The sequence below is a fragment of the Macrobrachium rosenbergii genome, chromosome 4 (assembly GCF_040412425.1).
Source record: "Macrobrachium rosenbergii isolate ZJJX-2024 chromosome 4, ASM4041242v1, whole genome shotgun sequence".
Taxonomy (NCBI): domain Eukaryota; kingdom Metazoa; phylum Arthropoda; class Malacostraca; order Decapoda; family Palaemonidae; genus Macrobrachium; species Macrobrachium rosenbergii.
In genome coordinates, this window is record NC_089744.1 from 64,289,708 (window position 1) to 64,302,581 (window position 12,874).

At 35.2% G+C, this 12,874-nt stretch overlaps 1 protein-coding gene across 7 annotated transcripts in view; it reads right to left on the reverse strand.

The window, feature by feature from the left end:
* Positions 1–12,874, reverse strand: part of LOC136835256 (RUN and FYVE domain-containing protein 2-like) — a 126,638-nt gene that overhangs the window by 57,312 nt on the left and 56,452 nt on the right. For all 7 annotated transcript variants that reach the window (XM_067098590.1, XM_067098571.1, XM_067098546.1 and 4 more), the window contains exons 3-4: positions 3,546–3,724; positions 3,212–3,321 (exon numbers count right to left, since the gene is read on the reverse strand). In XM_067098590.1, the coding sequence (XP_066954691.1) occupies positions 3,212–3,321; positions 3,546–3,724 (289 nt within the window). The remainder of the gene's footprint in view (positions 1–3,211; positions 3,322–3,545; positions 3,725–12,874) is intronic.

The window sequence follows — 12,874 nt, forward strand, 5'->3', positions numbered from 1 at the left end:
GTGCCAATGCCCAATTATCGGCGCCAATAAGCGGAAATTGGTGATTTTCAGCGCTGAAAATTGCCAATTTTCATAGCTAGACAAGCACCGTACAACTAGATCGCCAGTATCCGAGCCCGCCGATAAATGGGGATTGCCTGTATAGCATATTGATTTACTGTACATATTGTGGTTATTTTACTGTAAAAATAAGTCAAGAAATACAAAATTAAAAATAGGTCTAGAAATACAAATTATGGGTGTAAATTGTTTGGTAAAGTAATTGTGAGGTGCCACTTCAACACGTGCCGAGAGGAACAGAAATTTTGAATGAGTTACTCTGATCTTACATTTCCCTCAATGCCATCACTAGAGAAAAAGGAGATATTTTAGTGGGTAATGCAAGTACAATGTATCAATTAATTCAAACTAAACAGGATTAGAAAATTATTTACAAGTTTTGCAACAATTCGCTGCCCACAGGGCAAGAAAAGTGATGAACCAAATTGTCAATAAACCCATCTAAAATTTTTTTTTGAGCAATAACACTTTAGGATATGTTTATTTAGAATCACAGTCCAAAACTGTCAAAAACTCAATTTTGATCATTCCTTGAAATTCAAAGATTGGTGTGCCCCTCAATGCCAATCATCAAATGTTCATCAGCTGAAAACTGCCTGGCAATTTGAGCTTGCTAATGATACATCAGTGCAAACACAGTACAGGCAGTCCCCGGTTATCAGCGGGGGTTCTGTTCTGAGGGTGTGATAATAACCAAAAATCGGCAATTTCGGCACTTTTTTGGGGCTTATCAGCGCCTCTGTTAGCTATGTATCGGTGCCAGTGCCCAATTATCAGCCCTGTTAAGCGGAAATCGGCGATTTTCGGCGCCGAAAATTGCTGATTTTCGTCGCCGGGTCGCTGTTAACCGAGCCTGCCGTTAACCAGGGACTCCCTGTACCTGTTTGAGTGTGGAAATGTGTATGTCCGTGTGTAGTTAGGTCTCTAAAACAGTATTCAAAAGATGCCACAGAAAAGGATGTCCACTGTTCATGATGTTGGTAAGAAACTGAATGAAGTAGCTGACTAATCAATTTAACTATGGCATTGTGTATGATGGTAATATTGAGAGGTAGGGTAGAGAGAGAAGATGGTATAGCTTATGGTTAACTTCTATTACCCTGCCTGAAGAGAAGTTAGCAGGTTTAATGGTATTTGAGGGTTATCAAGGCAAACATACAAAAGATTTCCACCATGACTTACTACGTGTGTGTCATTCATCCTATCACTGACACATTTCTTACGACAGTGATATTTAAGTCTCACAAGGTCTCCTGTACACATATCTATTTTTCAAACCTTGACAATTACGTCAGAAGAAAAATGTAAGAGCAAAAATCCTTTTTACATTTTTCTTTAAAACCATTCTTCCTGTCTGATACCCCAAATTTGTTTAGGTTCCTGCTATTTTTTAAAATTTTCTTATAATATTTGGTTTACATATACAGTGTCTGCAATTTCTCGTGCAACTTGCTGAGGTCCTTAAGAATTTCAGCAATAAATTTCTTCATGTTGCATACATCCAAAGTCTTTTGTACTGCTGGATTAGTAGCACATTCTTCAACTACTAGCAGTTTATTATAGATATGTATCCTATTATTTTATCTTATGGAGGGGAAAACTGGTTTTTCTCTATCTTATTATTACAAAATGCGGAAGAACGATGAACTTCTCCCTCAGTACTGCACTTACATTACTGGAGAATCTTCCCCTAAAATCAAAGAAGTAAAAGCAGCATATTTACCTTCAAGGGAGACTTGATCCCAAAGGTAAATGTGCTGGTGGTATCAGGATTTTCTTTTTCTGTTCAGGCTACATGTGACTTAGCAGGAGAGATGCTCAAGAAGGGATCACATTTTGTTTTGTAACCCAGCCACAAGAATTTACAGTCTGAAGAAAATATCTTGCCATGCTTAAAAGCTTTCTCACATGACCCCCAACATTATGCTCTGCATTTGTTTTACAGCAGACAGTATCTTAATTTTAGAGGGTCTATGATCTATCTTACAGTAAATACCATAACCAGCTGATGCATGAACACCATGTTCATTCCGCTTCTGTCTGCCTCATTCCCCTCCAGACCTCTTTAGACCCCATGTTAAATACCTTAGCATATTAATTGCACAAAAAATTCACATGATAAAATTTTACTACTTTTCCTTGCAAAAAAATAAACATGCCCACTCAATAAAAATAAGTGTAACACCGTTTATAACTACGCTATTTATCTGCCTAAAATTTGTACTGCAAAACAAATACAGTAACGCAAATATTTAAAAATAATCATAATAAATCCAAATAACATTACCAGCAAAAAGGCATAATAAATTACTTATACTCTTATGACCTGTTACCATTTTGGAAGATGGCAATACATCTTGACTAAATTATCTTTTCTTCTCCTTGTTCTAATAAACAAAAAAAATTTATCTGCACGTCTTAACATCATAATAAATAAAGCATCATTACTGAGACTTTATACAAATATAGCGATACTGTACAGACATGATAAAAAAATAAATACCCAAATAATGAGTGGCATTTGTTACTTAGTAAAGAGGTTCCCTCTACAGGCAGTCCCCAGTTATCGGAGGGGGTTCCGTTCCTGATGGTGTGACAATAACCGAAAATCGCGATAACTGGAAACTGACAAGTATCGGCATTTATCCGCGCTGATAAGCGGATATTGGTGCTGATAAGCGGGGATCAGCGCCTCTGTTAGATGAGTACTGGCGCCGATCTTTGGATATCAGCGCCAATAAGCGAACATCGGTGCCGAAAAACCAGTTATTGTCGTCGCTAGACAAGTGCCGTAAAACCAGATCGCCGATAACAGAGGCCACCGATAACTGGGGACTACCTGTAGTTGTGAAACACTTGCCTAAAAAATATCTCAAATGTTTTTTGTATTAAGAATGACTCACTTCCTAACCTCACACACAGTACAACCCATTACTGATACTGTACACAAATAAGAGGTATGTATAACTTATGGGCAAAAAATGCGTATTGTATAACTTATGGACAAAAAATGTGCATAAATTACAGACACAATATGTGCAAACTTTTCATCACAACCATACTTTATGAAATTAACTAATTATTAGCTAAGCAACACTATTTCAGAAATGGTATAAAAAATAAATACACATGCAAGGTTTTCAGGACTTACTTTACAGTAGGCAGGTTACGCACACTAGCAGTTATGTCTTGAGCTTCATAACTCCACTTCTCTACCAGTTGGAAAAGATCCCAAAGTTCCTTTTTTGGTCCCAAAATACCCTGAAGAATAATTTACAGTGGTGACACATTTTAAAAAAAATTCTAATTAATGGCATTCACAATATACAGTCTGTCCATAATATAAGTAATTCAAGTCTGTCCATAATATAAGTAATTCAAATTACAAATACCAAATTTACCCACAAATGTTGCAGTGCTATACTGTACTAGATTTTCTTCAATTATATTTCATTTAAAAAAAAAAAAACCAGAACAATACTCACTCTCTTTGGCTTCAGTCCATGCCTTAGCACATGTTCTAATACAATAAAAAAATGCTGAAGAGGTACAGAGTCTGAGTCTAGCATACGACCAAACTTAAGTGATGATTCTATCAATTCTTTGACCACCAGTTTGCAGATATTGACAAGGTTGCTACGTTCAATGCTGACTGGATCCCGTTCTGCTGACAAAACTATTAGTTAACATTCAAAGTAAAAGAGACAATAAACAAATGACGAGCTCTATAACTATTCAGTGTATGTACTCCTAAAATAAAAGTAAATGATACTAGGCTAAAAAATTTCTACTTATAAATAAACATCATAATACTGATGTAAGAGTACTTGTATGCAATGCAAACCCATCTTTGGAAACTGCCATCACATGCAGAAACCTGTGTAATACGATAAATCACACTATGAGGAAAGATTATTCTACTATATAAAGAGGTAGCTTACTGAAGTAGTTTCTGCTATAAATCATGCTAGAAGACATATAAATGGGATTTTGCTAAGTAAAACGATCATACATAGGGCATGATAGAACTTCATTTTCTGAATCTGTACCTTTTTTCTCCCAACAACAGATACAGGTACCTATCATCTATCTCCAAAATATTAAACCTCAAAAGAGAATCGCCAATAACCTTGCCATGAAAGTCAAAAGGGTCTTTGGCTCATGCTTCAGCAAGCTGCTCCCAAGACTAAGCTTTTGCCAAGTACTGAGAAAGAATTTCAATAATAATTATGGGAAGTATGGCTTCAAAGATCCAGGTTTTGTGAAGACCATGATGCATTTTTCTGGGGGCTTTTTTTTATGCAGAAACTAGTACAATTAAGAAAATCAAGTTTTAGGTTGTTTTCAGTAACATTTAAAAATTAATGCTAAAACAATAAATGCAAGGTAAAACCCTCAAGGGATATGCAAAAGTATTTAAGTAATTAATGTGATTATACAATATGATACTGTACTGCCTGTTTAAAGAAAATATGACAAATTAAGGAACACAGAAATCTATGAATATAAAATGGTTACCTTAGGAGAAATTCTCTCTCTTTCTCATAAAGTAATTTATCTTTATTAAATTGGAATCAGAATGTGTGCATTACAGGTACTTTTATATTAATTTTATCATTATAAACATGTGCGCATCATTAGAAAACAGGCAAAAACAGTATTTGCCTTGTTAGAACAGTCTCTCTCTCTTCCTCTTATAAAATAAATATTCTAAAAATTAAACTTGACTAAGAATCTATTATAATTCTTTTATATAAATTTTCTATTATTACTGTGTTTATTATGAGATAAACAAGGCAAAATAGGGTTGTGTCTTATATCATAGATAGTAATGCACAAGCTAGTCTATTATGAATTTTGCAAAGGTCCAAATCTTTCACAGATTTGGCCATCCTAACTCACCCAATCAGTCTGGATCTTTGAAGTTTTATTTTTAGTATTTCATAAACTCTGAGGAATTAGATCATTTAACCTTTCCTTTGATTCCTCATCCTTTCCATGGGAGCCAAAGACTTAGGTTCAGTGGTCTGGTTAAACTCTTGAACATTGCAACCATATTCATGTATAATTATTCTTTCTTCAAAGCAAAATGCTTTTTGTGACCGTCCATCAACCTCAGACCCTATATCCATAACAATGCAAGGCTTAATTACTGCAGAAATGGATGGTCGTTGGGCACATCTGGAATCTGACCTCCATGAGGAGGTCTCAAGTCTTTTACTTTTTAATCTACTTTCTAATGCAATTAGGATAACACCAAGGCTATGCTGGGGAGCCCAGTAGGTGGTATATGTGTTATTTCTACACTTTCAATAATTTAACCTTAGCTTTAGATTTATGAATGTTTGGTATACTGGCCTGTTTATCAACTGATTAACATAAAAGGGGTTTGAAATCAAACATCAAAACATTCATTTTGCACAATAGCAATTTAACAGACGGAGAAATACAGTCATTGGCTTAAAATGACTGTCGAGTAATGAAAATTTCAAGTCTAAAATATATATCTATTATTTTCTCTAATGCATATGTCCAATTGTAAAAATTTTTCTTACCTTTTCATGTTTGGTTTTGTGAAAGGGAACCAAAATACAAAAATACAGTACAGCAACAGACAATGGATATTTCCAGTTATGTGATAGGACATAAAGAATAAGCCTAGTGTTATATCAGTCATCAATAATATAAAAGAGCAATGTGCAGTTAATATGCTTGTTTTATATCTACTAATAACCTCTTAATTAAAACTGCTGCACACATAACACCTACAAAGACTCCACTTCATTAGAATAATTTTCAAGTTGTGAAACTCAATTAGCTTAGCATAAAATGTTTCATTCAAGGTCAAAGAATAAATAAAAACACCAAGCAAAAACTTGAGATCTACAAGAATAGCATGTTGCCTCAAAAAAATTTTATTTTCTTACAATTAACTTTTAAATATGAAAACTATTCAAAGTGTTCTTAATGCTTCCAAATATACAAATTCTCAGTTGACATAGCCTTGCATTGCCAAACCATCCAAGCTGAAAGAAACCACTAATGGTTTAAGTGTTCCACATAGAAAGTCCTTTGTTCACATATGCATTATGACAGGCAAGATGATGCCCTAAAGAAGCCTCCACTTGAAGGAAAATGGATAAAGGAGGCTAAGGAGAATAAACATACAGCCTAGCCCCAAGTAAAGGAATCAGGGGAAATATATACACAAGTTAAGGAAACAAACAGTCACTAGAATAACCAGTATCAGGTTGCTGATCTCAGTGAGACACAGGAAATGTGGAATGTCCATCAAATGCTTAGAGGCTATATAAAAGCAAAGACATTAACTTGGTTTGCATGAATTTTAGCCTCAATAGCATAAATAGAAAAAACACAGGAAAGCCATGATGAAGCAAAGGGATAACCTGCCCTTAAACTCTGTCAAGAAAAAACACATAGAGAAGCACCCAAAACCATGAAAATTATACCCTCATTATAATAAATATACAAGAATCAATATTCTAAACAATAATAAAACACCTAATCTTATTAACGAACTTAAGTCGTGAGAGCTCTCTGTAACAAATTTAATATACTACTGTACCGTAATTTGAATGCCAAAATATTAGGAAAAAAAATGGTTTAGTTTAAATTTCATTTTATAGATCAGGTGCAAATAATAGTTTGGCCGTGAGACAAATAAAGAAGAGATAAGAAGAGTTTAATCATCAACAAAACTATCAACTTACTAGGAAATAAAACAAAGTCATTAACATAAACAAGGAAAATAATTACATGAGAGCTCTTAGCATGAGCGATACTGCTAGAAACGGGGAGTAACTGTTAAATCATTAAAATATACATATATACATATACATATATATATATATGCAGGCAGTCCCTGGTTATCGATGCGCTGGGTTATTGGCAATCCGGTTTTTCGGCACTTGTCTAGCGACGAAAACCGGCAATTTTTGGTGGCGATACGTGCTGCTTTCTAAGCGGTAATCGTGCATTGGCGCTGATACATACCTAACAGAGGTGCTGATAACCAAAAATTGGCAATTTTCACTTATCATCACACTGTTAGAATGGAACCCCTGTCGATGCCCGGGAACTGCTTCTATACACACACACACACACACATACAGTGAACCCCCCGTATTTGCGGGGGATGCGTCCCACACCCCCCCGCAAATAGCTAAAATCCGCGAATACTTAAAATCCCTCTAAAAGCACTTAGAACTGCCCATTTTGATAGTTTAAACACAGAAAAACCCTGTAAAAATGCATATACAGGTAGTGCTCGAGTTACGATGATTCGACTTACAATAATTCACTTTTACGATGGGGCTAGCAATTAATATCGATACGACAATATTTTGAAAATACGTATTTTTAAATTTCGCGGGCGACTGGCGCAGGCAACAATGTACAATCAGGCAGGGTACGGTGTACGATACGTTGGCCTGAGAGGCTGGAATAGGTACATTAATTCAATGAGCTGACCTCACTTGCTCTCGTTGTGTTGGAAGTTGAAATAGGTCAGTGTTCGTTTGCAATTTTTGTGCGTTTGTAAATACAGGTAGTGCACCAGTGACGATAATTCGTCTTACGATAATTCGAGTTTATGATGGCGTTAGCAATTAATACCAGTACGACAATATTTTGAAAATATTTTTAAATTTCGAGCGGGCACAGGCAACAGCGTACACTACAATTGCCGTAGAATCAGGCAGCAAGAGACACCAACTTACAATAGACCAACTTCTTTTTCTCCATCTCTTTATTCCATCTTCTAGTTAAAAAAGTAAGAGAATGATAAAAGTATTGTTAGTAACCTTATACTCTTGCGAAAATGCGTACAGTCATAAACAACCGAACGAGACTCTGCTGTTTTGCTAATAACCAAATCGGATGACAACTGTTTTGCTTGTATTTCAACCATTGTACGGTTAAACAATTATCGTAGTTATGTTAAAAATGACGTTAAGTACTGATATGTTTTTACACTACCCTTATCCGCTTTGGAGAAAAGATCGGCAAGGAAATATACTGCTACAGTAAATTTAAGCTGCAAGTTGTAGCTGAAGCTGAGAAAAGAATGTTCAAGCTGCTAATGAGTAATGACTATAAATTATCGTGCATTGGCAACATGGATGAAACTCGACAGCAAATAAAATTGGAAAGTATCTTAATCAAAACTACTGGGCATGAAAGAACACATATTACTGCTGTTTTCACGTTGATAAAAGATAAATAGGAAAAGCTCGTAGTATGATGATGAAATCAAGAGAAAATAGCGAACGGAATCTTGATTTTTTTTTTACACAAAACAAACGGCCAGCCGCCAACGTCATCTATTAACGAAAAAAATGGCTAAATTAATTTCACAACGAGACATATTTAAGTTATATTTCGACTTAAAAACACTTCGTATAACGAAAAATATATATGTCCCTTATAAATAAAGTATCTAGAGATTCATTTACGCTAACTAGAAGCAAGAAATGCCCTCTGAACCGAGTGAAATGCGGCGAAATAAAGACCGCGTCATCATTTCCCAACCCAAAACATTTGATAGCTATGATCGGAATTTATAATGCAAAAGCAATATATGAATATTTACGATTTGATACAGTGTAGTAAAGCATAACTTTTTAAAAGATCCATGGAAAAGATGCACATTCGATATTTTGATGTTTGTATAATACGGTGTTATGTGAAAATATAATACAGTATAATGTAGGCTAGGCTACCGTATATGATATACGAAAGTGCAGGCCAGGCCTTGTTTGTTATTCAATTTCTCTTTATACTGACTTATCATGTCAGTCTGCATTGAACCTGCAGAATTAGCTGACACTAATAATTACTATACCATATATGTATAAAGTATACTGTGTAGTGTAGGCTAGGCTACCATATATGAATACTGTAGATGGTACTGATTACCCTAGTGTAGGCTAGGCCATATTCGAGTTACGATTTTTTCAACAAACAATGGGTTTTTTGGAACCTAACCCCATCGTAAGTAGGGGAATACCTGTACCTGAGTATTTTAATAGTTTTATCACAAAAAGTGCATTTATCCATGATAATTAGATGAAAAAATACAGAAATTAGTGGATATTTCTCATTGAAAAATACTGCGAATGGGCGAATTTTCCGCGGATAATGGCTAGATATGTTCCACAGAGAAACCCGCGAATGCATGAGTCCGCGAATCATGAGAACGCAAATACGGGGGGTCTACTGTACAGGCAGTCCCCGGTTATTGGCGATCTGGTTTTACGGCACTTGTCTAGCGATGATGATAACCAGATTTTCAACACTGATTCCTGGCGCCGATAACCGGTTATCGGTGGTGCTGATCCCCAGTTATCGTTGTCGATAATCAGGGATCAGTGCTATCATCGCCGATTTTCGGTTAGCGTCGATTTTTGGTTATCGACATGCTGTCAGGAACGGAACCCTGCCGATAACCAGGGACTGCTTGTGTATATATATACAATGAACCCCGTATTCGCGGGGGATGCGTACTGCACCCCCCTGCGAATAGCTAAAATCCACGAATACTTAAAACCCCCCTAAAAACACTTAGAAATGGCCATTTTGATAGTTTAAACACAAGAAAAACCCTGTAAAAATGCTTATACCTGAGTATTTTCATAGTTTCATCACATAAAGTGAATTTATTCATGAAAATATGAAAATACAGTGATCAGTGAATATTTCTCAGTGAAAAATACCGTGAATGGGCGAATTTTCCCACAAATAATGGGTAGATATGTTCCACAGAGAAACCCGCACATGCGTGAGTCCACGAATCGTGAGAACGCGAATATGGGGGGTTTACTATATATATATATATATATATATATATATATATATATATATATATATATATATATATACATATATATAGGCAGTCCCTGGTTAACGGCGATCTGGTTTTACGGCGCTTGTCTAGCGACGAAAAATTGGCAATTTTCGGCGCCGAAAATCGCTGATTTCCGCTTATCGGCGCCAATAATTGGACATTGGCGCCAATACATACCTAACAGAGGCGCTGATAACTGAAAATTGGTGCTTTTCGGCGCCAACAAGCCCAGCAAATCGCCGATTTTCGGTTAGCGGCGATTTTTGGTTATCACACCCTCAGAACGGAACCCCTGCCGATAACCGAGGACTACCTGTATGTATACAGTATATATATAATACAGGTATTCCCCTACTTACGATGGGGTTAGGTTCCAAAAAACCCATCGTTTGTTGAAAAAATCGTAACTCGAATATGGCCTAGCCTACACTAGGGAATTAGTACCATCTATACATATATGGTAGGCTAGCCTACACTACACAGTATACTTTATACACAAATGGTATAGTAATTATTAGTGTCAGCTAATTCTGCACGTTCAATGCAGAATGACATGATAAGTCAGTACAAAGAGAAATTGTATAACAAACAAGGCCTGGCCTGCACTTTCGTATATCATATACAGTAGCCTAGCCTACATTATACTGTATTCTATTTTCACATAACACCGTATTATACAAACATCAAAATAACGAATGTGCATCTTTTCCATGGATCTTTTAAAAAGTTATGCTCTACTACACTGTATCCAATCGTAAATATTCTTATATTGCTTTTGCATAACAAATTCCGATCATAGCGATCAAATATTTTGGTTTGGGAATCTATCATGCGGTCTTTATTTCGCCGCATTTAACTCGGTTCAGAGGGCATTTCTTGCTTCTAGTTAGCGTAAATGAATCTCTAGATACTTTATTTATAAGGGACATATATATTTTTCATTATATGAAGTGTTTTTAAGTCGAAATATAACTTAAATGTGTCTCGTTGTGAAATTAATTTAGCAATTTTTTTCGTTAATAGATGACGTTGTTGGCTGCCCGTTTGTTTTGTGTAAAAAAAAAATCAAGATTCCGTTCGCTATTTTCTCTTGATTTCATCATCATACTACGAGCTTTTCCTATTTATCTTTCATCGGCGTGAAAACAGCAGTAATATGTGTTCTTTCATGCCCAGTAGTTTTGATTAAAATACTTTCCAATTTTATTTGCTGTCGAGTTTCATCCATGTTGCCAGTGCACAATAATTTATAGTCATTAGCAGCTTGAACATTCTTTTCTCAGCTTCATCTACAACTTTCAACTTAAATTTACTGTAGCAGTATATTTCCTTGCCGATCTTTTCTCCAAAGCGGATAAGGGTAGTGTAAAAACATATCAGTACTTAACGTCATTTTTAACATAACTACGATAATTGTTTAACCGTACGATGGTTGAAATACAAGCAAAACAGTTGTTATCCGATTTGGTTATTAGCAAAACAACAGAGTCTCGTTCGGTTGTTTATGGTTGTACGCATTTTCACAAGAGTATAAGGTTACTAACAATACTTTTATCATTCTCTTACTTTTTTAACTAGAAGATGGAATAAAGAGATGGAGAAAAAGAAGTTGGTCTATTGTAAGTTGGTCTCTCTTGCTGCCTGATTATACGGCGTCTGTAGTGTACGCTGTTGCCTGTGCCCGCTCGAAATTTAAAAATATTTTCTAAATATTGTCATACCGGTATTTTATTGTAAGACGAATTATTGTCACTCATGCACTAACTGTATTTAAAAACGCACAAAAACTGCAAACGAACACTGACCTATTTTAACTTCCGACACAACAAGAGCAAGTGAGGTTAGCTCATTGAATTAATGTACCTATTCCAGCCTCTCAGGCCAACGTATCGTACACTGTACACTGCTTGATTGAACGTTGTTGCCTGCGCCAGTCGCCCGCAAAATTTAAAAATACATATTTTCAAAATATTGTCGTATCGATATTAATTGCTAACCCCATCATAAAAGCGAATTATCGTAAGTCGAATCATCGTAATCAGCACTACCTGTATATATATATATATATATATATATATATATATATATATATATATATATATATATATATATATATATATATATATATATATATATATATATATATATATATATATATATATATATATATATATATATATATATATATATATATATATATATATATATATATATATATATATATATATATATATATATATATATATATATATATATATATATATATATATATATATATATATATATATATATATATACATATACATATACATATACATATACATATACATATACATATATATATATATATATATATATATATATATATATATATATATATATATATATATATATATATATATATATATATATATGGGCAGTCCCTGGTAACTGGAGGGAGTTCTGTTCTGACAGCGTGATGATAACCGCAAATCGCCGATAACTGAAAAACGGTGATTTTCGGCACCGAAAACCGCCGATTTTTGGTTATCGGTGCCTCTGTTAGGTATGTATTGGCGCCAATACCCAATTATCAGTGCTGATAAGCAGAAATTGGTGATTTTTGGTGCTGAAAATTACCGATTTTCGTTGCTAGACAAGCGCCATAAAACCAGATTGCCGATAACCGAGCCCACCGATAACCGGGGACTGCCTGTATATACAATATATATACAGGCAGTCCCCGGTTAACAGCGATCTGGTTTTACAGCACTTGCCTAGTGACGAAAAATTGGCAATTTTCGACACCGAAAATCGCTGATTTCCGCTCACCGGCACCAATAATTGGGCACTGGCGCCAATACATACCTAACAGAGGCGCCGATAACTGAAAACAGTTACCAACCCATAATAGCAGGGGTTAGGGACCACAACCACCTGCGTTAAGTTAAAATCCATGATAAGTTGGTA